At 45.8% G+C, this 24,949-nt stretch overlaps 1 protein-coding gene across 3 annotated transcripts in view; it reads right to left on the reverse strand.

Annotated features, from left to right (window-relative positions):
* Positions 1-10,027: 10,027 nt before the first annotated feature.
* Positions 10,028-24,949, reverse strand: part of LOC106585261 (transcription factor COE2) — a 37,432-nt gene continuing 22,510 nt past the window's right edge. For 2 of the 3 annotated variants that reach the window (XM_014171293.3, XM_014171291.3), the window contains exons 7-16: positions 20,257-20,338; positions 18,604-18,745; positions 18,287-18,417; positions 17,918-18,044; positions 17,696-17,784; positions 14,920-14,985; positions 12,675-12,849; positions 12,293-12,478; positions 11,919-12,086; positions 10,028-11,696 (exon numbers count right to left, since the gene is read on the reverse strand). In XM_014171293.3, coding sequence (XP_014026768.1) covers positions 11,665-11,696; positions 11,919-12,086; positions 12,293-12,478; positions 12,675-12,849; positions 14,920-14,985; positions 17,696-17,784; positions 17,918-18,044; positions 18,287-18,417; positions 18,604-18,745; positions 20,257-20,338 — 1,198 coding nt within the window. In that variant the 3' untranslated portion in view covers positions 10,028-11,664. Of the gene's footprint in view, positions 11,723-11,918; positions 12,087-12,292; positions 12,479-12,674; positions 12,850-14,919; positions 14,986-17,695; positions 17,785-17,917; positions 18,045-18,286; positions 18,418-18,603; positions 18,746-20,256; positions 20,339-24,949 lie in introns of all 3 variants that reach the window. The other variant, XM_014171292.3, reaches the window with a different exon arrangement.

The following is a 24,949-nucleotide window of genomic DNA, read 5'->3' on the forward strand; positions in this document are numbered from 1 at the left end:
CCACAACAATGAAATGCTAATTAGCTACTAATGTGCCTATCACAAATAACTACAAATGCCATGATGAACTGGATGAGACTGCCAAATCGAGGCAAAGGTAAAAAAATCTCTGGATTAACTATCTAATGTTAGCTACATTTAGTAATTAATATATTGGCTACATTTCTTTAAATTAACAATTCTGTGAACTGTCTTCTGCCTTTTAAATTGACACAATACCTGTTAGCAAAGGCGTCATATAGAGATGGCGTGCAGGAGCTTGCAGGGATTTGTAGTCTTGCATGATGTCTACCTTGATGCTCATTAACATTTTCAAATCTGAAAGTAAATAGAGCCTAATTTATTGATAAAAGCCACCTTGTCTGAGATTTACATGGTTATCTAAATGTCACGCCAGGGCAAGCCTACACAAAACATAGCCCTTATTTTAGTTTCTAAAATTCACTATGGGAAAATGAATGGTGAAAAAACGATTGGAACCATTTCCCTGTTTGACTGCTAGGTTTTATGGGTATTATGACACCTCCGCTGTGGGGCTCTATTATCTCAAGGCTTAAAATTCCTTCTTTAACCTGTCTCCTCCCCTTCATCTACACTGATGTGACATCAATAAGGGATCATACCTTTCACCTTGATTCACCTGGTCACTCTATGTCTTGGAAGGAGCAGGTGTTCCTAATATGTTGTACACTCAGAGTATCTTTGACGAGAGAACAAGAAAAACGTTGAACATTTAGCGAGATTGTTTTCTTTTACCAGAAGGTGGCACTCTACAGCTTCTTTGAACAGTCCAAAACTACATCAGCGTATACATTTTAAACTGTGCAGTGCAGTCCCTTCCTACAGGCTCTGAACGGCACAGCAGCATAACCCCAGCTCCCACAGTTCAGACTGCCTGCTAGATATCATAGAACAAATGTAGATTGCGAGAAACTTATCATCTATTACCCCGGCCCATTAAACCCTCATCGCACTAGTGCTGGCTGTCCAAACATGGCTACAGAAGAGATATGCTGTATGTCCACAACACAGATTCCATACAGTAATTAAACATATAGAATATTCAAAGACAGACAGACCGAGACATATAATCTAATTGAACAAGTAGACCTATCTGTATCTACTCCAACTGCTCTCGCTGTGTGCCTCTGTAAACACTGAGCCAGCGTTCTCGGTGGGAGAGAAAGTGGTTATTTTTGGAGAGTTTCTGGTATGACTGACATACCCTTCGGGGATGAGAAATAACTTGTCCTGCTCAACCCACGGCTCACCATCTCCAATATATCTCTCCCCTCCTCTCCCTTCTTCTCACTGACTGTCCCTCCGTTTCCTGAGGAGCAAAGCGAAGCCACATGTGGGTCCTGACAAGACCAGGTGTGAAGGAGAGAGGACGCAGGCCCTTCCATCTCTCCCTGTCTGTCTGCTCTCCTCACCCAGGCAGACACATACCACACTGCACTGCTGGGATCTCCGACCCTACTGTTGCCTACTGTGTATTAAGGACAGGGAAGGAATGGCTCAAATCGACAAAAGACTGAAAAGTACAAAGCCAACGCCTGTTGCAGTATCATTGTATTCACATCAACAGTATGACATGACCTAAGGAGCCCAACTGACTGTAAAAACAGTAAAACCTCTTTAGTATTTTATGTTGATTGGAAAATAAATAACGTTTTATGAGGCTTTCTAATGGAAGGTTATAAATACATGTAACCTACTGGGGTTACAGGTGTGCACCACTGGGATTCACATAAACCACCATTCCATTTAACCCAGGGCCCCGTTTTACAAAACATTTAACCCAGGGGCCCGTTTTACAAAACATTTACTCCAGATCAAAATCATCCTGTGTCGTGTTCAACTCTGCTCCCCCTTCAGATGTGATCCCTCCTTGTTTTCAGACACAATTTCAAGAGAAAACTTAACCAAATCCCGAACCTGGCACATCATATGCTATAACAAAACAACATGTTATATGATCTCAAGATTTGGGGCAAAACGTTGTCTTTCACTATCTGAAGGGGGAACTAAATTGAATGGGGGAACATGATTTAGACAACACGAGATCATTTGGATTATCTGGATTAAATGTTTAGAAACCAACAGCATGGATACAGATGAGAGGTCTCCTTCTTAACATGTCGTCAGTCGTTTCCTCAGGAGGTACTGCCAGACAAAGGCTTCACAGTCGATACAATTTGGTTCCGGAACTCCAATTTGAGCAGCAGCAGCTGAACAATGAGCTCCTACAAATATTGAAATTTACATTGTTTTTAGAGTGAAGTACATTGGAAAAAAGCAAAAGAAAACTGCAAGACTGAATAGGAGAAAAAACAAGCAACAAACAAAGAAGATAGGCTTTTGAAAAATAACTATTTTTCATAAAATTGTAGTTATCTTAGCTAGCTGAATTGTTTACCAGTTGCTAAGCAGTTGCTAGGGACTCTTTTGGAAGAAGCTAGCTAGCTAACGAAGAACAACAAAGAATATCTAGTTAACAGAAGAAAAGAAAGAGAAAATCAGGACAGAAGAAAAAGGATATCAAAGTGAAACAGTTCTCTAAAGACACAGGAGACAATAATACAAGAAACAACACTTCTGTAGCTTGTCAACTATGTGTCTGTCTATCCCTGTTCTCTCCTCTCTGCACAGGCCATACAAACGCTTCACACCGCGTGGCCGCTGCCACTCCAACCTGGTGGTCCCAGCGCGCACGACCCACGTGGAGTTCCAGGTCTCCGGCAGCCTCTGGAACTGCCGGTCTGCAGCCAACAAGGCTGAGTTCATCTCAGTCTATGCTACCCTCCAGTCCCTAGACTTCCTGGCGCTGACGGAAACATGGATTACCACAGATAACACTGCTACTCCTACTGCTCTCTCTTCGTCTGCCCACGTGTTCTCGCATACCCCTAGAGCATCGAGCCAGCGGGGTGGTGGCACTGGAATCCTCATCTCTCCCAAGTGGACATTCTCTCTTTCTCCCCTGACCCATCTGTCTATCTCCTCATTTGAATTCCATGCTGTCACAGTTACCAGCCCTTTCAAGCTTAACATCCTTATCATTTATTGCCCTCCAGGTTCCCTTGGAGAGTTCATCAATGAGCTTGACGCCTTGATAAGTTCCTTTCCTGAGGATGGCTCACCTCTCACAGTTCTGGGTGACTTTAACCTCCCCACGTCTACCTTTGACTCATTCCTCTCTGCCTCCTTCTTTCCACTCCTCTCCTCTTTTGACCTCACCCTCTCACCTTCCCCCCCTACTCACAAGGCAGGCAATACGCTTGACCTCATCTTTACTAGATGCTGTTCTTCCACTAATCTCATTGCAACTCCCCTCCAAATCTCCGACCACTACCTTGTATCCTTTTCCCTCTTGCTCTCATCCAACACTTCTCACTCTGCCCCTACTCGGATGGTATTGCGCCGTCCCAACCTTCGCTCTCTCTCTCCCGCTACTCTCTCCTCTTCCATCCTATCATCTCTTCCCTCTGCTCAAACCTTCTCCAACCTATCTCCTGATTCTGCCTCCTCAACCCTCCTCTCCTCCCTTTCTGCATCCTTTGATTTTCTCTGTCCCCTATCCTCCAGGCCGGCTCGGTCCTCCCCTCCTGCTCCGTGGCTCGACGACTCACTACGAGCTCACAGAACAGGGCTCCGGGCAGCCGAGTGGAAATGGAGGAAAACTCGCCTCCCTGCGGACCTGGCATCCTTTCACTCACTCCTCTCTACATTCTCCTCTTCTGTCTCTGCTGCTAAAGCCACTTTCTACCACTCTAAATTCCAAGCATCTGCCTCTAACCCTAGGAAGCTCTTTGCTACCTTCTCCTCCCTCCTGAATCCTCCTCCCCCTCCCCCCCCCCCCTCCTCCCTCTCTGCGGATGACTTCGTCAACCATTTTGAAAAGAAGGTTGACGATATCCGATCCTCGTTTGCTAAGTCAAACGACACCGCTGGTCCTGCTCACACTGCCCTACCCTGTGCTTTGACCTCTTTCTCCCCTCTCTCTCCAGATGAAATCTCGCGTCTTGTGACGGCCGGCCGCCCAACAACCTGCCCACTTGACCCTATCCCCTCCTCTCTTCTCCAGACCATTTCCGGAGACCTTCTCCCCTTCCTCACCTCGCTCATCAACTCATCCTTGACCGCTGGCTACGTCCCTTCCGTCTTCAAGAGAGCGAGAGTTGCACCCCTTCTGAAAAAACCTACACTCGATCCCTCCGATGTCAACAACTACAGACCAGTATCCCTTCTTTCTTTTCTCTCCAAAACTCTTGAACGTGCCGTCCTTGGCCAGCTCTCCTGCTATCTCTCTCAGAATGACCTTCTTGATCCTAATCAGTCAGGTTTCAAGACTGGGCATTCAACTGAGACTGCTCTTCTCTGTGTCACGGAGGCTCTCCGCACTGCTTAAGCTAACTCTCTCTCCTCTGCTCTCATCCTTCTAGACCTATCTGCTGCCTTTGATACTGTGAACCATCAGATCCTCCTCTCCACCCTCTCCGAGTTGGGCATCTCCGGCGCGGCCCACGCTTGGATTGCGTCCTACCTGACAGGTCGCTCCTACCAGGTGGCGTGGCGAGAATCTGTCTCCGCACCATGCGCTCTCACCACTGGTGTCCCCCAGGGCTCTGTTCTAGGCCCTCTCCTATTCTCGCTATACACCAAGTCACTTGGCTCTGTCATATCATCACATGGTCTCTCCTATCATTGCTATGCAGACGACACACAATTAATCTTCTCCTTTCCCCCTTCTGATAACCAGGCGGCGAATCGCATCTCTGCATGTCTGTCAGACATATCAGTGTGGATGACGGATCACCAGCTCAAGCTGAACCTCGGCAAGACGGAGCTGCTCTTCCTCCCGGGGAAGGACTGCCCGTTCCATGATCTCGCCATCACGGTTGACAACTCCCTTGTGTCCTCCTCCCAGAGTGCTAAGAACCTTGGCGTGATCCTGGACAACACCCTGTCGTTCTCCACTAACATCAAGGCGGTGACCCGATCTTGTAGGTTCATGCTCTACAACATTCGTAGAGTACGACCCTGCCTCACACAGGAAGCGGCGCAGGTCCTAATCCAGGCACTTGTCATCTCCCGTCTGGATTACTGCAACTCGCTGTTGGCTGGGCTCCCTGCCTGTGCCATTAAACCCCTACAACTCATCCAGAACGCCGCAGCCCGTCTGGTGTTCAACCTTCCCAAGTTCTCTCACGTCACCCCGCTCCTCCGCTCTCTCCACTGGCTTCCAGTTGAAGCTCGCATCCGCTACAAGACCATGGTGATTGCCTACGGAGCTGTGAAGGGAACGGCACCTCCATACCTTCAGGCTCTGATCAGGCCCTACACCCAAACAAGGGCACTGCGTTCATCCACCACTGGCCTGCTGGCCCCCCTACCTCTGAGGAAGCACAGTTCCCGCTCAGCCCAGTCAAAACTGTTCGCTGCTCTGGCACCCCAATGGTGGAACAAGCTCCCTCACGACGCCAGGACAGCGGAGTCAATCACCACCTTCCGGAGACACCTGAAACCCCACCTCTTTAAGGAATACCTAGGATAGGATAAAGTAATCTTTCTAACCCCCCCCCCTTAAAATATTTAGATGCACTATTGTAAAGTGGTTGTTCCACTGGATATCATAAGGTGAATGCACCATTTTGTAAGTCGCTCTGGATAAGAGCGTCTGCTAAATGACTTAAATGTAAATGTAAATGTAATTATTTGAAAGGTTTTATCCCATTTTTACAGAGAACAGAGGTAAAAACAGCAAACAGCTTGATAGGCAGAAAGAAGTATTTTTAAATTATTGACTATGAATCATCTCATTAGTTAATGCTTGGCTGATGAACAGTGATAGGTAGATATTGAAGGTGTGTAACGGGACTAACAATTGAGCCAGGAAAAACTTCCGTAAACTCACATAAATTGAAGATGTTTTCGACCTAGAAACTCATGTGGATCCAAACACACTGTTACTGGACCATAGAGAATGATAGAGGACTGTATCTGTCCATTATGGCATTTTTGAGCGCACGGGCAGTGCCATTGATGCCATTTCCATTTTTAAGTAGTACATTTTCTTCTTCTACTACTCCTATGAGTTGGTAAGCAAACTGAAAGGGTGCATACTGCCACCTGGAGTGTGTTGTTTGAACAGGTATAAAGCCAACTGCCACCTGTATGTATGGAATGTTTGCTCATGAGCATAATTCATTAGCTGATCCCTCCCGATGACCAGGATGAAATTATGTGATCCTTCCTTAACCCATAGGAAGTCCCACCCAGTTGACTACTTCAAAATGGTGAAAGTCCTCAATGGCATGGGGTTATGTCTATTAGCCTACTTAGAATATCAGTGCATTCGCATTTTGGCACTTACCGGTACACAACATTTCTTTAGGCAAACAACCCAACACAATTTTGTCTAACTAGCCACGTGCATAGAGGAAAAGCACGCACACGAGAAAAGCTAATACCATTAATGAAAGGTGGAGCGATAGTTGGTTAACTAACTTATCCCTGAATAATGTGTTTCTTACGGGGGCACTTGGGCCACGGGTGATGGATGGCCTAACAGAAGCCGGGTCAATTAGCCAGGGTGGGATTCCCTCCGTGTCGGTTGCAGGCACCACGTTGAGAGATCCCACCACTGTCACCTGACGTGGGCGTAATTAATCACCGGTACAGGGCCTTCTCACCTCCTCAAACCTCGGCTCTGCAAAAACAGCCAATATGCGCAGTTAGGCCAGATTAGATCCTCACTGATTCTACTCCGCTTTTGCCAATATTAGAATTAGATAGAGTTAAAATATTATATTTTTCATAAATGCAAAGTTTGTCCTGTAGGCTAGACCACCTTGAGGCACCACCTGATGTGGCTCAAAATTTCATAAAATCCTCAACACTATAATTTGTATTTATTTATTTTTATTTAACCTTTATTTAAGTAGGCACGTCAGTTAAGAACAAATTCTTATTTACAATGACGGCCTACCCCGGCGAAACCCGGACGATGCTGGGCCAATTGTGCGCCACCCTATGGGATTCCCAATCACGACCCAATGTGATACAGCCTGGTTTCGAACCAGGGACTGTAGTGATGCCTCTTGCACTGAGATGCAGTGCCTTAGACCTCTGCGCCACTCTTAGAAAAAAAGGTGCTATCTAGAACCGAAAGGGTTCTTCGGCTGTCGCCATAGGAGAACCCTTTGAAGAGCCCTTTTAAGTTCCAGGTAGAACCTTTTTGGTTCCAAGTAGAACCCTTTTGGGAGAGTTCTACCTAGAACCAAAAAGGGTTCTACCTGGAGCTAAAAGGGGTTCTTCAAAGGGTTCTCCTATGGGGACAGCTGAAGAACCCTTTCGGAACCCTTTTTTCTAAGAGTGTATATTTGTATTTGTTGCCAGTATTCACAACTGTCGTTTTCTACTCAGGCAGCAATTACATGTTTGAATGTTTGCCCTAAAAATAACATTTAGTGTCCACACTTTAAACCAACTGTGGCCACCTATAATTGTATATTCCCATGTGTTTTTAGGTCAGACATCATTTCTGAGGTGACCCGACATAGAACCTGCACATCTGGGTCCTCCACACAGTAGCCACACATCATGAACATCAGAATGAGGTACCATATGGCACCGTGTGTACATGAATTAAGAACATGCAGTTCTGAATATAATGATTGAGTACATCTGGCTTCATCCGAGCATCGTTCATCCCACACTAATACTCTGCAAGTGTCATTCAACACAAACACACGCACATACACACAGATTGAGACAGAGGGGCAGAGTCGTCCCTCTGTGTTCACAGAGCGCACTTTTCCAAAGTGAACAAAAGCATAGGACAGACAGATGAGGTCTGTGTCTGTGGAGGAGGGTTGTTTGGGGGGTTGTCTTATGGGCCAGCTATCTGTCTATCCCATCTGTCACCCCACTCTACTGACACCCAAGGGAATGGGGATGGGGGGTGGGGGGGATCATTTTGGAAAAAGGAAAGGGGTTTCAGTAGTCTAATGCAGGGTTTCCCAAACTCGGTCCTGTCCCCCCACCCCCTCGGTGCATGTTTCATTTTTTTGCCCTAGCACTACACAGCTGATTCAAATAATCAAAGCTTGATGTTGAGTTGGTTATTTGAATCAGCTGTGTAGTGCTAGGGCAAAAAAATGATACATGCACCGAGGGGGGGCCCCAGGACTGGGTTTGGGAAACCCTTGTCTAATGGACAACAATATAGGATTTGGTGATTGATTGGCCAAAGGCTGCAGAGAGTGAATGGGTGGGGTGGGGTGGGGTCGAGCCAATCTACACATCTATTTGACCAAACAATCCCCCTCTCAAGTCCCATTATAGACTGCCTTTAGCTGGTCATCATCTAAGATTCAAATGAGAAGGGGATGAACACACACACACACACACACACACACACACACACACACACACACACACACACACACACACACTGCACAAACTGCACACACTCTGGGATAATGTCAGCTTAATGCCGGGCCATGCTGTGGCCCAAGGGCTAATTGGGTATATAAACACGAACACATCCCTTGAAAGGGGGGATGGATGGACTTTTGTCTTATACTCCCTACTTTTCTTTGTCTCATATTTTTTCTATTCTACCTTGCTACATGAAGAGCAAATTCATATTAAAATATCATCCATTTACTTACATTTACTTTTACATGTAAGGCTTTTGACATGAAAATGGTGACGCTCCTTATAATAAGAGATTGTGTAAATGTGTGAGAAGTGCTTGATGGCAGGTGGTGTTACATCCTTCCTTAATTGAATGTGTGATCAGAAGACAGTGAAATGGCACCTGTGATGCAGCAGCCAAAACAATAACAACTAAACAGTCCTGAAGAAGACGAGCATATGGCTCCTGCACCACTGGGCAGAAGGAGCACTCATTGGGATGAATGCTGAGGTTCTGACAACAAAGCTGACTTAAACTTGTCAAATTAGCAGCATGTTTACAGTGAGAGAGAGAGAGAGAGAGAGAGAGATGGAGAGAGAGAGAAATAGGGGCAGAGAGTGAGAGACGGGTAGCAGCTTTGACTTCTTTGACAAGTGCCACTTGATGGTGACAAAGAAATCAAACAAAAGCAAAGACTATAAGGGGGCCAGAGGGTCCTCTCACAGAGCAGCTCTGCCTTTTGTGTTCAAAACCGCTATTACTCCATCCTTGAGCATATCTATCTAAATACCCTACTGTAGTGTACACTCAGACTGTAGAACACAACCACACACATTGACACACACATGGATATGAATACACTCAGCGCTGCAACCACCCCTTCACTGCTTTGAGCGTTGTGTTAATGAAACAGTTGCTGTTTCCTGGCATAACATTAATTACCCCATCAAAAAAAGAGCTGGTAATTAACTGCCCTCCTTTACCAGTGCTAATTACATTAACAGAGAGAAGCCATTACAGAGAGAGAGAGGGAGCAGGAGAGAAAGAATGAAGGGATGAAAGGGGCTTGAAACAAAGACTGAAAGAAAGAATGGCAGGGTAGCGAGAGAGAGAGGGGGAGATGGGAGAGAAAGAGGGCACACGCCAGAGAGAGAGGAGGAGGAAAGGCTCATGTGGTTCTCAGTGGGGCCCCCAGAGGCCTGGTCCTCAGAGGAATAAGCAAGGTTGCCGCTGGAGAGGAGAGTGATGGGGGGATGTTGTTTATCTTTAGAGGCAGTAGCTACACAGTCTGCAACGCACACTCCACAATTAAGATGCTGCGCCTCATCAGCTATGTATACAAAGCAATGTCAAAATACACAAGCATACAGGTGAGTCAAAAAATTGTCCTGGTGTATTCCTGAATTATAGTCCCATAACGCTGTATGTATCAAAACCTCACTAACCTAAAGAGTTTTGTATTGGTCATATTATGGATATCTGTACATTTTTATTGATGTCTAATTGGCATAGATGCAAACACAAAGTCAGGTGCACACACACAAAAATGGACCTTGTTTTTCAACTTTCCTCATGTTTCAGTTATGAATACCAACAGTGAGCTCTTACTGTGATTTTTGTTTTATTTGGGAGGACAAAATATAATTACACCTTATGATATACAAATCACAATTTCAGACAATCATGTTATCCTGTACCATTAAAAAAGAAAGATGGCTTTTGAAGAAAAAAAATGTGACCTTACATTTTACTAACTGCTATCAAATAAATAAAACCAGTCAAACACTGGAAACAACTTTGAATAGATGTCAGCTAAATCTTTTTTTTTATTCTGTGTTTTCTAATCCTGAGCATGATGTTTGTATTGTGCTGCAACAGTGAGTAAGAACACTGTTGCATGGGTTTATGACAAATCCCCAATATATCCCTTTGATTTCAGTTTGTGCTTGCTACTTTACTGCATAGTGACCAGAGACTGTGGGATGAAACACATCAAATGAATCAACAATGAAAATTATAATGTTCGATATACAATTTCAAATTGGCCACATGAATGAAATAATACAAGGGAATCAGTGTTGAAATAACATGCATAAAAATGAAATTAATAATAATATATGCTAACTAGTTTTCCTTTATAGAGAACAGCAAGGTAATTTGCTTTCTTTGACATTGGACATAACGGTTCCATTTTGTTATGTGACAAACCAGGAAAAGAGTATTGCCCAAGGACTTTATTTCAAATAAACATTGGAGTACTACTTCCTTCTCTCTTACTTATGAACCAACAGTCATGTCTAATAAAACCCTCAAAGATTTCAATAAAAACAAGTATAATGACAAGATAGAGATAATCATATTTATAACAATTGCAAAAAAGGAATTAAAACACGTTTATATTATTCCCTAAACTAAATGTAATAATAAGTTAAATTGCTTGTTTTTTTCTTCTTAAATAAATCAATATATGAATTACTTTTTTACTTTTTATTACCAACACTGGAGGACAAAGAATTTGCCCTTGTAAAATCGTGGAGATTAGAACAAAAATGGTCTATCATTCTGGAATGTAAATCACCTTCAAAAAGTCTACTACAAAAACCTTGGAGTCTTCACATGCCTGTGACAGTGTCCTTAGAGACAAATATCACCCTGGTTCATTGAGTTTCGGCACAGAGTATCAGAGTTGTCCTTTGTCCATTCAGTTCAGTGCTCTAACAACAAATCATCAACAGACATATTCTTCTAGCACACCTCCACTAGCCAAGAGGTTGATCAGTTTGGGGTAGGTGTTGTTGGAAGAACCAAATGCTGCATAAGGCTGTAGCGTTGGGTGGTATGAGTGCTTTTGAAGCTCGTGAAGGCATCTTGACGCTGACTTCTGCTTTCCTTTGAAAATACAGAGACACCCATAGTACACCCCATAGGGCTCCACTGTGTCGTGGTGTGGCCCAAGAAAGTCTCATGTCTTTGCAGCTACTACAGACGAAGAGGTCTTCTGTCTGCATCTGGAGTGACTGGCTGGTCTTTGGACTCTTTCTATCCCATCCCTTTCATCCAGATGAATGATACATGGGCTGAACTAGTGGCAGGGCATCAGTGAGGATAGTTGTGGGTGGTTGAGTGTGTGTTCCATCAGCATCCCTGCCCTGTCAGTGCCTGCAGGGGGTGGCAGTGTTGGAGCAGTGGTCTGGTCTCGTCTGGTTTGTAGATGGTGGATGGGAGGTGGTGGAGTGCTGCTACATCGGGGGAACTACCAGGCCGGTCATCGCTATAGAGAAAGAGAATAGTAATAATCTAATATGTTTTAGATACAATCTTATTTTTGAAAATGGCAATCATAATCATAACCCAAATAACAGCCAGACATATTGTATTGTCATGCATGCCTAGCCTATGTGTATGTGGGTATGGATTTGCTTTTATACAGAAAAATGTTGGGGGTTTTTTTTACACAGAAAGGGGTGTTTCTAAGATTGTAGTTTGGTTCTACCTCTGAAGCTGTTGCCTCCTGAGGCTGGGCAGGCAGGAGAGGAGGATCCCTGGGGCCGGAGGACGGGAGCAAAGGCACTCTTCTGTTTGGCTGAGGACGGGAAGGAGGAGAATGGCAGGAGGGAGGAGGAGGAGCTGGAACCCGGGATGGTGGGACTAGATGGCATTACTGTGGGAGAGAGAGAGAGAGAGAGAGAGAGAGAGAGAGAGAGAGAGAGAGAGAGAGAGAGAGAGAGAATAGTTGTTGTTACTTTATAACAGAAGGATTCTATGCACCGGTCAACCTTTGTCAATGGTGGGCAATGATGTTTTATTGTAGCAGGGACAGGAAGGAAACACAGGACAGAGTGATTGAGTAAGAGGAGACACACTCACTGCCATAGGGAGAACCAGTGGGGGAGGCACTGCTAAAACCAGGGGATCCTGGCACCCCAAGACTAGTCATGGGCACTGCCCCATACCCGCCACTCATACCTCCACCTCCCCCATAGCCCGACTGCTGAGGGGTGGAGGCAGAGGGGTATCCCCGTGGAGACAAACTGCTGGAGTTACGAATATAACCTGGAGAGTGAGAGAGAGAAACAAAGAGAGAGACCGATAGAGTGTTAGAACAAAAAAGGACAGAGGTAAGGAAAACACAGAACGACAAGTGATTTTCCCACTGGAGATATCATAGCACCACCTAGAAGAAAATCGCAAAGGGACAGACTCTTATGAATATCACTATAAATCACATAGTAAGTCTAGTGCTGCTCACCCTGGCTGGTTTGTCCTGGCTCTCCGATGCCGACCCCCAGCTGGGAGGGGTATGAGCCTAGGCCCATGACGCTGCCATGGGCTGGGGAACTAGGCAGGGCCTGCAGCTGGCTGTGGGGACGGGGAACACTGTACAGGGCCTCAGCAATGTCCGCTGCACGCTTCAGCAACATGTCCTAAAGAGACAGACAATACAAACTGTTAGCCAGACATCAGAGATGTATAGCAGTTATTGATAAGAGTAACAGTAAAAGAGACAAGAACAGTAGAGTTGTTCACTCCAGTCACATGACTTGGAGTCAAGTCTGACTTCAGTCACACATTTGATGACTTGAGACTCGACTTGATAGAAAAGAAAATAACTTGAGACTTGACTTGGACTTGGAGCCTCATGACTCGGGACTGCCCTCTTACTTGAGACTGATGACTTGAAATGATCTGGCTAGGTTTTGTCATGTTTTGTCACTCATTTTGTGGCACAGAGATGCCATAGACAGTAGCCGCAGCATCGCCCTTGCAACAACAAAAAACGTGCAACAGATTGGCTAGTGAAACGCACACTTGGCCCTCTGATTGGACCAGAAAACTGTCAATCAACACCGGTCGGGTGAGCTAGCCAACAGATTGCTGATTTACTGTACATCTATAGGATCGGGTGCAGCGCAAACGTCAAATTGTAGGGAGAGAGGACAGCCATAATAAATAAACATGCAGCTCCAAAAATAGTTTGGTAATCAAGAACATTAACTGTTCACTTTGCAAGCGCAGCAGCAATGGGGCATCAAGCAACAATTAGGCCTACTAGCATAGGCTTACTGGTCTTTTGGTATTTTAAAAATTATAATTTACTTATGCTTGCATTTGGAATTTGTTGTTAAAATGAATTATTACTGTGGCGATGATGCACCACAGGGGCTCTCCAAACTACTTCCAGTGGAGAGCGCTTTGTTCAATTCTTTAAATATCTGCTGTTGTTTTCACACATTTAAATGCATATGTGGTAAGTCTATTTTCCATCTAATCCTCCAATAATTACTAGCGTTTCTTCATTCCATCACCATACCATTTATTGCAACACATAAACATTTCTATTTCATGTTCCATATACTACATTTTCATTTAGCCTGGGCGCTGTGTTTATTGTGCACATGAACGTTCACAAGACTCATGAGGTAGAAGTTCTGTTCATTTAATTCAGTGTATGGTTTCGGGTTATGTCGGAGTTCTGTGTGTCTGTGTCCTATGTCTCTGTCATTCTGGTTGTGCGTAATAGGAGAATGCACACCTCGATGCGCATAGAAATAGGGAACGGGAAAGGAGGGGATACCGAGTCAGTTGTCCAACTGAATGTATTCAACTGAAAGGAGTCTTCTACATTTAACCCAACCCTCTGAATCAGAGAGGTGTGGGGGGCTGCCTTAATCAACATCCACGTCTTTGGCGCCCGGTTAACAGTGGGTTAACTGCCTTGCTCGGGGGCAAAACTATAGGTTTTCACCTTGTCAGCTCGGGGATTCGATCCAGCAACCTTCCAGTTACTGGCCCATTGCTCTAAATATAGCTATGTGGCCTGCGTGCCACGCCTTGGAGTCAGTATGTTGAATAAGAAGAAATGATTGTTCTATGTATGAATGGTGATGAAATATCGTTAATAATCATTAAGTCTGATTAAGACAAATGTACCAATGTAACAACGGATGTGGAAATGTCCATTTAAATATAGAACCAGTTCATTGGTTGTAATTGCCAATTGGGTAATTATATGGTCCTGGGAGGGGCTCCTGTTAGACAGATTCCATTTGGTTTCTCAAGGGGAGGATGTGCAGCCCTCTACCTGTGTCTGTTCAGATAGGACAAGTTAGGCCTGATACAGAAGCTATGTATTTTGGGCCTTCTATATTTATTTGGTCAATCTATTTTGTATGATATGGCCCTTTAACAGTGGATCACCAAGACCTGTATATAAATCAACAAACTGAGCACATCAACCTGCCTTGCCTGCTGCTGATGTCATGACCTCATGACTGCTACAAGGTCACTGTTTTACAATGACATCATCAAAATGTGTTGCAGACAAAATAATGAAAAGGGCTGTCTGGTAGCTCCAAAAAATAGACAAAGATTTGAACAAGTTATTGCATGTATGGATTAGTGTTTTACTTGACTTGAGACTTGACTTGAAAACTTGTGACTCTATTTGACTTGCTTGTGACTCGGTGCCACCTCTGCTGAACAGCGCTGGTTACCTGATTACTGTGTGGGTTTCCATACAAGGCCTCTACCAGATCAGCTGCTCTCTTCAGTAGCATCTCCTACACACAGACAGAGAGACATGAATTAGCCTCTGGTGTTACATCGTGTGTACTGTATGTAAAGTGGGGTGTGATGACAGAAATCACCATGTGTGCTGTGGTCTGGTGTGGTCTGGTGTGGTGTAGTGTGGTGTGGTGTGGTGTGGTGTGGTGTGGTGTTGTGTAATGTAGTGTAATGTAGTGTAATGTAGTGTAGTGTGGTGTAGTGTGGTGTGGTGTGGTGTGGTGTAGTGTAGTGTGGTGTGGTGTGGTGTGGTGTGGTGTAGTGTAATGTAGTGTGGCGTGGTGTGGTGTAGTGTAATGTAGTGTAATGTATTGTGGTCTGGTGTAATGTAGTGTGATGTGGTGTGGTGTGGTGTGGTGTGGACTGGTGAAGTGTGGTCTGGTGTAATGTAGTGTGGTGTGGTGTAGTGTGGTGTAGTGTAGTGTAGTGTAGTGTAGTGTGGTGTGGTGTGGTGTGGTGTGGTGAGGTGTAGTGTGGTGTAGTGTAGTGTAGTGTAGTGTAGTGTAGTGTAGTGTAGTGTGGTGTGGTGTAGCTTGGTGTGGTGTGGTGTGGTCTGGTGTAGTGTGGTCTGGTGTAATGTAGTGTGGTGTGGTGTAGTGTAGTGTAGTGTAGTGTAGTGTGGTGTGGTGTAGTGTGGTGTGGTGTGGTGTAATGTAGTGTGGTCTGGTGTAGTGTAATGTAGTGTGGTGTGGTGTGGTGTGGTGTTGTGTGGTGTAATGTAGTGTAATGTAGTGTGGTGTGGTGTAGTGTGGTCTGGTGTAATGTAGTGTGATGTGGTGTAGTGTGGTGTGGTGTGGTGTAGTGTGGGCTAGTGTAATGTAGTGTGGTCTGGTGTAGTGTAGTGTGGTCTGGTGTAGTGTGGTCTGGTGTAATGTAGTGTAGTTAGTGTAGTGTGGTGTGGCGTAGTGTGGTCTGGTGTAGTGTGGTGTGGCGTAGTGTGGTGTGGTGTAGTGTGGTGTGGTGTAGTGTGGTGTAGTGTGGTGTGGTGTGGTGTAGTGTAATGTAGTGTGGTGTGGTGTAGTGTGGTCTGGTGTAATGTAGTGTGATGTGGTGTGGTGTAGTGTGATGTGGTGTGGTGTAGTGTAGTGTAGTGTGGTGTAGTGTGGTGTGGTGTGGTGTGGTGTAGTGTGGTGTGGTGTAGTGTGGTCTGGTGTATTGTAGTGTAGTGTGGTGTGGTGTGGTGTGGTGTGGTCTGGTGTAGTGTGGTGTGGTCTGGTGTAGTGTAGTGTGGTGTGGTGTGGTGTGGTGTAGTATGGTCTGGTGTAGTGTAATGTAGTGTAATGTAGTGTGGTGTGGTGTAGTGTGGTCTGGTGTAATGTAGTGTGATGTGGTGTAGTGTGGTGTAGTGTGGTGTGGTGTGGTGTGGTGTGGTGTGGTGTGGTGTAGTGTAATGTAGTGTGGTCTGGTGTAGTGTGATGTGGTGTGGTGTGGTGTAGTGTAGTGTGGTCTGGTGTAGTGTAATGTAGTGTGGTCTGGTGTAGTGTAGTGTGGTATGGTGTGGTGTGGTCTGGTGTAGTGTAATGTAGTGTGGTGTAGTGTGGTGTGGTGTAGTGTAGTGTAGTGTGGTCTGGTGTAGTGTAGTGTGGTGTGGTGTGGTGTAGTGTGATGTGGTGTGGTGTAGTGTAGTGTGGTCTGGTGTAGTGTAGTGTGGTATGGTGTGGTGTGGTCTGGTGTAGTGTGATGTGGTGTGGTGTAGTGTAGTGTAGTGTGGTGTAGTGTGGTGTGGTGTAGTGTAGTGTAGTGTAGTGTGGTGTAGTGTAGTGTAGTGTGGTGTAGTGTAGTGTGGTGTGGTGTAGTGTAGTGTAGTGTAGTGTGGTGTGGTGTTGTGTGATGTGGTGTGGTGTGGTCTGGTGTAGTGTGATGTGGTGTGGTGTAGTGTAGTGTGGTGTGGTGTGGTGTAGTGTAGTGTGGTGTGGTGTCATGTAGTGTGGTCTGGTGTAGTGTGTTGTGGTGTGGTGTAATGTAGTGTAGTGTGGTGTGGTCTGGTGTAGTGTGGTGTGGTGTCATGTAGTGTGGTTTGGTGTAGTGTAGTGTGGTGTGGTGTAATGTAGTGTGGTCTGGTGTAGTGTAATGTAGTGTGGTCTGGTGTAGTGTAATGTAGTGTGGTCTGGTGTAGTGTGATGTGGTGTGGTCTGGTGTAGTGTGATGTGGTGTGGTGTAGTGTAGTGTGGTGTGGTGTAATGTAGTGTGGTCTGGTGTAGTGTAATGTAGTGTGGTCTGGTGTAGTGTGATGTGGTGTGGTGTAGTGTAGTGTGGTGTGGTGTAATGTAGTGTGGTCTGGTGTAGTGTAATGTAGTGTGGTCTGGTGTAGTGTGATGTGGTGTGGTCTGGTGTAGTGTGATGTGGTGTGGTGTAGTGTAGTGTGGTGTGGTGTAATGTAGTGTGGTCTGGTGTAGTGTAATGTAGTGTGGTCTGGTGTAGTGTGATGTAGTGTGGTCTGGTGTAGTGTGATGTGGTGTGGTGTAGTGTAGTGTGGTGTGGTGTAATGTAGTGTGGTCTGGTGTAGTGTAATGTAGTGTGGTCTGGTGTAGTGTGATGTGGTGTGGTGTAGTGTAGTGTGGTGTGGTGTAATGTAGTGTGGTCTGGTGTAGTGTAATGTAGTGTGGTCTGGTGTAGTGTGATGTGGTGTGGTGTAGTGTAGTGTGGTGTCATGTAGTGTGGTCTGGTGTAGTGTAGTGTAGTGTAGTGTAGTGTGTTCTCACTCACCTTGGCCAGTTTGTCAGGGTCACCAGGATGTCTGGGGATGACCTTCTGAAGTCTCTGGAAACCGTAGTCTATTGTGGGTTCATTCAGCGCTAAACACAAACACAGATACATCAGCACTAGGTCCTGACTCATCCCATGTAATGTTTCTGTTTGATATGTTGTTGGTGAATGGCTGCTGGCTGGGGTAGGTGTGGCTGTGAGGTAAATAAGAGGTGTGTTTACCTGTGTAGATGAAGCGCCCAGGTGTCCCCTTGCAGAACTGTTTAGATTTGTAGGAGAGCGTGACCTCCACGACCCCTGGGATGTGGCGAGGGGGCGTCTGGACACGGATGGCGTGGGGCGTGATCAACTAAGAGAGAGAGAGAGAAACAGAGACAAGACAGAAAATGAGCAACAAGCGAGACTATTTGATAGTCTACAGTATCTGATAGAATAAAACGGTTTACTCTCATAATGCCAACATGTTACAGGCAGCCAACAAATGACTGTGCTAATGAGATCCATATGCATTGTCCCTTATGTTTTCAATCAGTAACAGTCTCGTTAATGAGTTGTTTTAAAGAGACAGTTACAGTAAAGCCACATAGCTACCTCGCTCCACACCAGCATGCTGCCGAACACCACCTGCAGCCCGTCAAAGAAGTTCTCCCCGATCACAATGACCATGGCCCCGCCCGTGGTCCAGCCCTCACTGGGGCTGATGGCTTTGATACAGGGGGTGGCTGTAGAAGAAGAGCAATAAGGTCATTTTAATTTAACTCATTCCACATCCTGGCAATGTATTTAGTGTCTGTTTTAGGGGGTCAGCCCTAGACCTTGAGGTTAGCCATTAGCACAGTGAAGTGGATAACATGAGTAAGCTACAGTATGCATCAGTACATCAGGGTAGGTGGTGGTGTGTGTCTTACCATATTCCATGCCGTTCTCCACCGACTCTCCCGGCTCCAGCCTGCGGGCTCTCCGGCCGTGTTTGGAGTTGTTGTGGACAAACATGTTGTCAGACACAGCTAAGACATGTCCGTCTACACTCACAGTGCTGGACAGGACCACCTGAAAGACAGGGGAGGACAGGAAAGAGGAAAAGATCAACTCACGGTGTATCTGGGTAGCTAAAGACGTTACGTCACTTTATGTGAGATTTGGTTTCCTGCTAAAATAAATCCCTTGGCTACAATCAATTTCAGCATCCAGTTGATGTAAATATTTCTTAACGGGTAATGTGACGACCCTACTAGATCATATTTTTACATCACCGACCCTCTCTCTGTGGCCTCTCTCCCTCCTATCCCCTCCTGAGGCTGTGGTTGGAGTTTCATCACTCACTGACACCAGACATATGGACTGAATCTCCTCTTTTTACTGGGAGTTAGAGTATGATATATGGCGGCCATAATTTGATTTCTGGCCAACAGCATGTGTGTCCCTTCCTCTCCACAAAGTACACATGTTCACCATGGAGGACATGCAATCAAAATATGTGGGTGTTCTTGTGTGCTTGCCTTGGGTTCTCGTGTTTAAGAGTGTCCATATGTCTATATGTGTACATGCAGGACGGGGTGGCGGTAGTTGCGTGGTGACTATGAAATGCTGGTGGACATTCATTTCTAGATATTTTGAAATAGGCTTTGTCATACGAAAGTGGTGTGTTAAAGACTTTTCGGTATTGCAGAGCTGCATATGTAGAGACTGGAGCACAGACGCATAGAAAGAAAGAGAGAGAGAGGGAGAGAAAGCAGATGTTCTTGTAGATGGTTGACTAGGAGAGTAGAGGAATCTGAAGGAAAATAACAGTAAATTATCGATCAAGCAGCAGCAACAGGCTCCTGTCCCGCTCTGATCGTCTTTTAACCTGGAGGTGAGGGCCTTGGAGCGGCTGCCCGCTCATAACGTCTCAGCATGTGTCACCGCGCCGGAGTTAAAACAAACATGGTGGAAAACAGGGTGAGCGAGAGATGGAGAGAGAGCCAAGAGAGAGAGAGAGAGAGAGAGAGAGAGAGAGAGAGAGAGAGAGAGAGAGAGAGAGAGAGAGAGAGAGAGGGAGAGAGAGAGAGAGAGAGAGATAGAGAGAGAGAGAGAGAGAAAATGCCAGACAGGGGCTCCGGTGCTGAAAGACAGCAGAGGAAGTGAAGCGGGAGTGTCCCCTGTGACCACTTCCTGGGTCACGGAGCATGACCTCCCCCATCTGGAGCCAATCACTCAATTCTTGACAACTTCCTGAAACACCTCAGCCTATTTCCTGCCTGCCTCCCCCCCTTGTCTCTCCCACCCCACTACCCTTCCCTTTCTCTTTCCATCTATCCCTCTTTGTTTCTCTATTGATTTTTAACTTTCCCCTCCATTCCAGTGCTTGAGGTTCTGATATGGAGAACTGTGGTCTCACCTATACCTGGGCAGATCCTGGATAACGAAATACCCTCTTTGTGAAAGTAGAGTGGAAAGAAATGCATGTTTTAAAAATCTATATTTTAGATAACCACACCCTCCCTCCCTTCCTCTCACACGCATAGGCCTACATGAATACACACAAACCACTCTCTCTCTCTATCTCCTACTCTCCATACCTGAAATCTCCTCATGTCCCTTGGGTTCCCTGCTGTCTTCAGACAATTTTGGTTACACTTCAGGAAAAACTTCAAGAAGAATCTGCAGGGGGAAAAGAAAAATAGGACATCAATAACGCAATAGACAGGAAAACATCCCATGGAAGAACAACGCATTCCTTATTTATTGGCATGAATCATTTCCAATCAGTCAAGAAGACGCTGATTGGTGTTCTGGCCATAGAGATGCATTATGAACATTGAGTGTGTGCGTGCCTACACGTGTGTGAGTCTGCGTGTGTGTGTGTGGTTAATGCTGCTTCGTGATATCTGCCCTTGCATTAATCACTGCTGTTTAGTTTAGCATTAGAGTCAATGTTATTACACTTTAAATCAAATGATGAGAATTTGTAATGCAGTCCAGTGAAAACTGCTGCTGTGTTTCAAAGTGAACAGGAGCCCGTGATATATGCCAGGGGACTCTGGGGACCCCATGGTATCCCACTATGCTGCATCTGAACCTCCACATGGGAACAGTGGGGGACGAGAGAAAGGCAACTAGAAAGAAAGTGAAAGGAGGACAGAGACAGAGTGTTTGTATGTACGTTTGCATGAGGTTTGTGTGTATATTTTCTCATGGATGTGTCTCATTAACGTTGTGTGTGTGGGGGGGAGATCAGAGCGTGGAAAGAGAGAGACGGGGTGCTGATAGCCTCCACTAGAGCAGAGAAGAGGAGAGAGATGGAGAGATTGAGATGAAGATGTGGAGAGGAGGGAGAGACTCCAAATCCCAGGTGTACACAGTTCGGCAACATAGCCCGCTGCCATGGCAACGCAGCTCTGCCGCAATCCCAAAGTCCCCACGCTGAGAGGGAAAGACAGAGACGGGAAAGAGAAGGCAACCACAAGGAACACACATTCCATCACAGAGAGCGAGGGAGAGAGGAGGGGGGAGGAAGTGATAGAAAGGGGATAGGCAGGGGAGATAGTTGAGGGAGTAATGAAATGGTCTGATGAGAAAAAGAGAATTAGAGTGAAATGGGCGTGGTGTACAGATCAGGACTACTAAACTAAACAAACAACCACAGTGATGAGGAGAAATGAGAGAGAGGCAGGAGCTGGAGCTGGGCGGCTAGCTGTCCGATCCCACCCACATTGAGCTCACTGCAGATATAAGTCATATTAATGGAGAGACTTTGTTTGGAGAGGGACTTCATATTGGCCCTGCAGCCCAGAACCCTCCCATTCAATGGTCATTTCTCCTTCCCTCTCTCAGCCTCTTTCTCGCTCTTCTTCCATCACTCCCTCCCCTCCTCCCTTGTGAACAGGCCCTGGCTCAGAACGAGCGCTTGGTTCCAAGACAGTGTCCAATATTTCTTGATTTGAGCTATTTCAGCGGAGGACAATCAATATTGTTGTTGGCGGAGGGTGATTCTGATTTATCAGTGAGAGCTGGGACCTCCAACCTCACAGCTCCGCTACAGTTGGGCCCGGGGTAGATGTGTGGAAATGGCCACATCGCCTCTCCCTCCCTTTAACCACTTCCTCCTCTTTATATCACTATCCCCATCTCTCTCTCTCCCTCTCTCCATCCTTCCCTCCCTCACTCCCTCTCTCCATCCTTCCCTCCCTCACTCCCGCTCTTTGTCCTTCCCTCCCTCACTCCCTCTCTCCGTCCTTCCCTCCCTCACTCCCTCTCTCCGTCCTTCCCTCCCTCACTCCCTCTCTCCGTCCTTCCCTCCCTCACTCCCTCTCTCTGTCCTTCCCTCTCTCACTCCCTCTCTGGTCTCGCTGTATTGTATCCATCATGCTGTCATGATTTATATGATGTCTTAGTAGTTTATGCTGTGTTTGAATCCAGTTTGCCTCATAGCCACCGATGAGAGATATATTGGATAATGTTCTGCTGTTTTCATCCACTTCTTTTAAAGAGTGCACTTGAAGATCCTTCAGTATGTGATTTCTACTCTGGTAAATGATGGGGAACATTCTATTCATTTGCTTCAAATTCATGTGGGAACCCCCATAAAGAGACATGGCAGAGTCATTTATAACATTACTGCGGGCTCCTTTGTTGGGCTAAATGACCGTGGCCATGGCCCTGCTCTGTCCCAGACACAGACACGCTCCTCTCCCTGCCCAGCCACCTGCTCTCTGGATCTCTGGCCACTTCAAGTGCACCCAGCCAACAATGACCGCTCACTCCATCCAGTCACATTGGTGACTTCACAGCAGGGATGCATGACATCCCTTTAAAGACACACTCCAGATGTAGCGACGACCCTCCAGGTTCTAGGCCGACATCCCCATTGGACAGTGTGCATTGGCCTTCCCCTTTCCTCTGACTTTCATTCATCATTCCCTCACTGTGTTTGTTTGTGTAACATTATAAACACTCATACACACTTCCATACACCCCACCCCACCCCACCCCACCTCTGTCCTCCCCAAAAACCCATTCAGTCAACTTTCAGCCCCCTCAGTTCGGACGCACACAGCTGCAAATGCTGAAATTAAAGCGAGACATTGGTGCATATATTAGCATGCATTAGCCGCTTCCCCCTGCCCACTTAACATGCAAATCTCCCAGCCCCGTCGCCTCGCACCTTCTGCCACACATTCATTTGCTGAATTATAATTAGACTAATCTTGCATAATTAATAAGAAGTCGAGGACCCTCTGTTTTTTCCCCGCCTCTGTTGTGGTCGCAAAAGTTTAATATTGGGGTTGTTTGTTTTTGTTTTGGTAATGCAATACGCCCACACACCTCCCCACCCACAGGCTAGAGAGGAGGAGGACTTGTTAAGCATTGGAGGTGATCTGGGTGTCAGAAGGAAACTGTGTGGAGAGGAAATGTCCATTTTCAGAGAACTCCTTTAGCTATACTGTGGCTTAGAGGTATGCATTTGCAGCTTTGCCTCTCATATTCAAAGTGGTTTATTCCATAACCAACTGTCACTGGAATTCATATCTACCCCACTAATTCAATTAGTGTGACAAGTTGAGATGCAAGTTTAATATTTTAGGAGTTGTCCAGTTGTCATTAATGTAAATCATGAAATATCTATAACCCTTCCAACTGGCGTTTCCCCACTACCCTCCTCAAAGACCTGATTAGGAAACACAAACAAAAGGTATGCCCAAGTCTTAAGCCTTGGGATCAATTTTCCACACTGGCTCCCATGGGGAGTCTGTTTTTTCCCCTCTGTATCTCTGTCAAGGCCTCCAAATCCCCTTTGTCTGCCATCTGCTTCAGTTCCCAAGACTAAACACAGGCCTCACAGCATGGGGAGAGCAATCCGCAGGGTGACAACTTGCTTAACTAAAACTAGTTCAGAAAAAAACTAGAGTAAGTCATGACACTGCAATAACAGCAAAGTTACAAACTTAACTCCATAAGTTGTTTCATTCTTCCATGTTCACCTAGGCATTGACTGTCAGACAGACCACGTTTAGCCTCAGTCAGTCCTATCTGAGGCATCTGTTAAACATAGCTGAGCCATTACATATGGCCTTAATCATATCGCTAGCACATTAGATGCACAGGACCCCTAACAATTAACTTTCATTGGCATTTATCAACCTTCATGTCAACTGGCTTAAATTGCCTATGTCACAGAGACACACGACATATCACTATATATATGCTGATTAGTCACAGCTGTGTCAGTGTCTGTATCCGTGTATTAGATCTGTAGGCTATGGTGCATAGATTTAAGCTACAATATTTTGCTTTATATGGATCATATGACGCTGCCACACAACTGGACTAGTTCCTGCCGCCTTGTCTTCCTGTGGGACAGTCCCTTTATCTCATGTGAGCCTGGTCCTCTGTTTGGGACAGCTGCATTGATGACAATCATCTTTCAATAAAAGACTTGGGAGGGATTTGAACCGTGAGAGACAGAGAGAGAGGACTAATATGGAGAGCATTTAGTTTGGCAGGGTGGGAGAGGCTCTGTTCTCTATCTAGGAAGAGAGAGAGAGAGAGAGAGAGAGAGAGAGAGAGAGAGAGAGAGAGAGAGAGAGAGAGAGAGAGAGAGAGAGAGAGAGAGAGAGAGAGAGAGAGAGAGAGAGAGAGAGAGAGAGAGAGAGAGAGAGAGAGAGAGAGAGAGAGAGAGAGAGAGAGAGAGAGAGAGAGAGAGAGAGAGAGAGAGAGAGAGAGAGAGGTCAGAAGCATGATCTTCCTTCCATCAGTATTTAGAAGACAGGTGGAGAGAATGAAGGAAGGTGGGGATAGGTGGTGGGGAAGAAAAGGCTGAAAGAGCAAGAGAAGAGAGGGAGAGACAAAAAGAGGAGGGGGAATGTTGACGTCCTGTATTCAGGGCCATCACTCATCAGACATCCCCCCCATCGCCCCCACCCTGGAAAAACAAAACAGTGTCCTGACATGGTGGGGGGTAGGGGAAGAAAATTAGGAAACCAGATGTGAGGCATTAAAACATACTGACATGCTGAGGACCTTCCTCTGCCACACTCACACTGAGAACATTAACTTATATGCACGCACACAAACATTACATACACACAAACAAACTCTATAATAAACGTGCACATTCAAATAGAAAATCAAATACATGTAAACGCAACTTGAAATGTATGCACAAAATATGAGTATTGGGTCAAGTTCCAAGGCTCCTGTCTATTGGCCGAGTTCTGCATAGGCCAGAGTTGACCTATGAATATTTTACACTGATGCAGAAATCCACAGATG

The sequence above is a fragment of the Salmo salar genome, chromosome 24 (assembly GCF_965601325.2).
Source record: "Salmo salar chromosome 24, fSalSal1, whole genome shotgun sequence".
Lineage (NCBI taxonomy): Eukaryota > Metazoa > Chordata > Actinopteri > Salmoniformes > Salmonidae > Salmo > Salmo salar.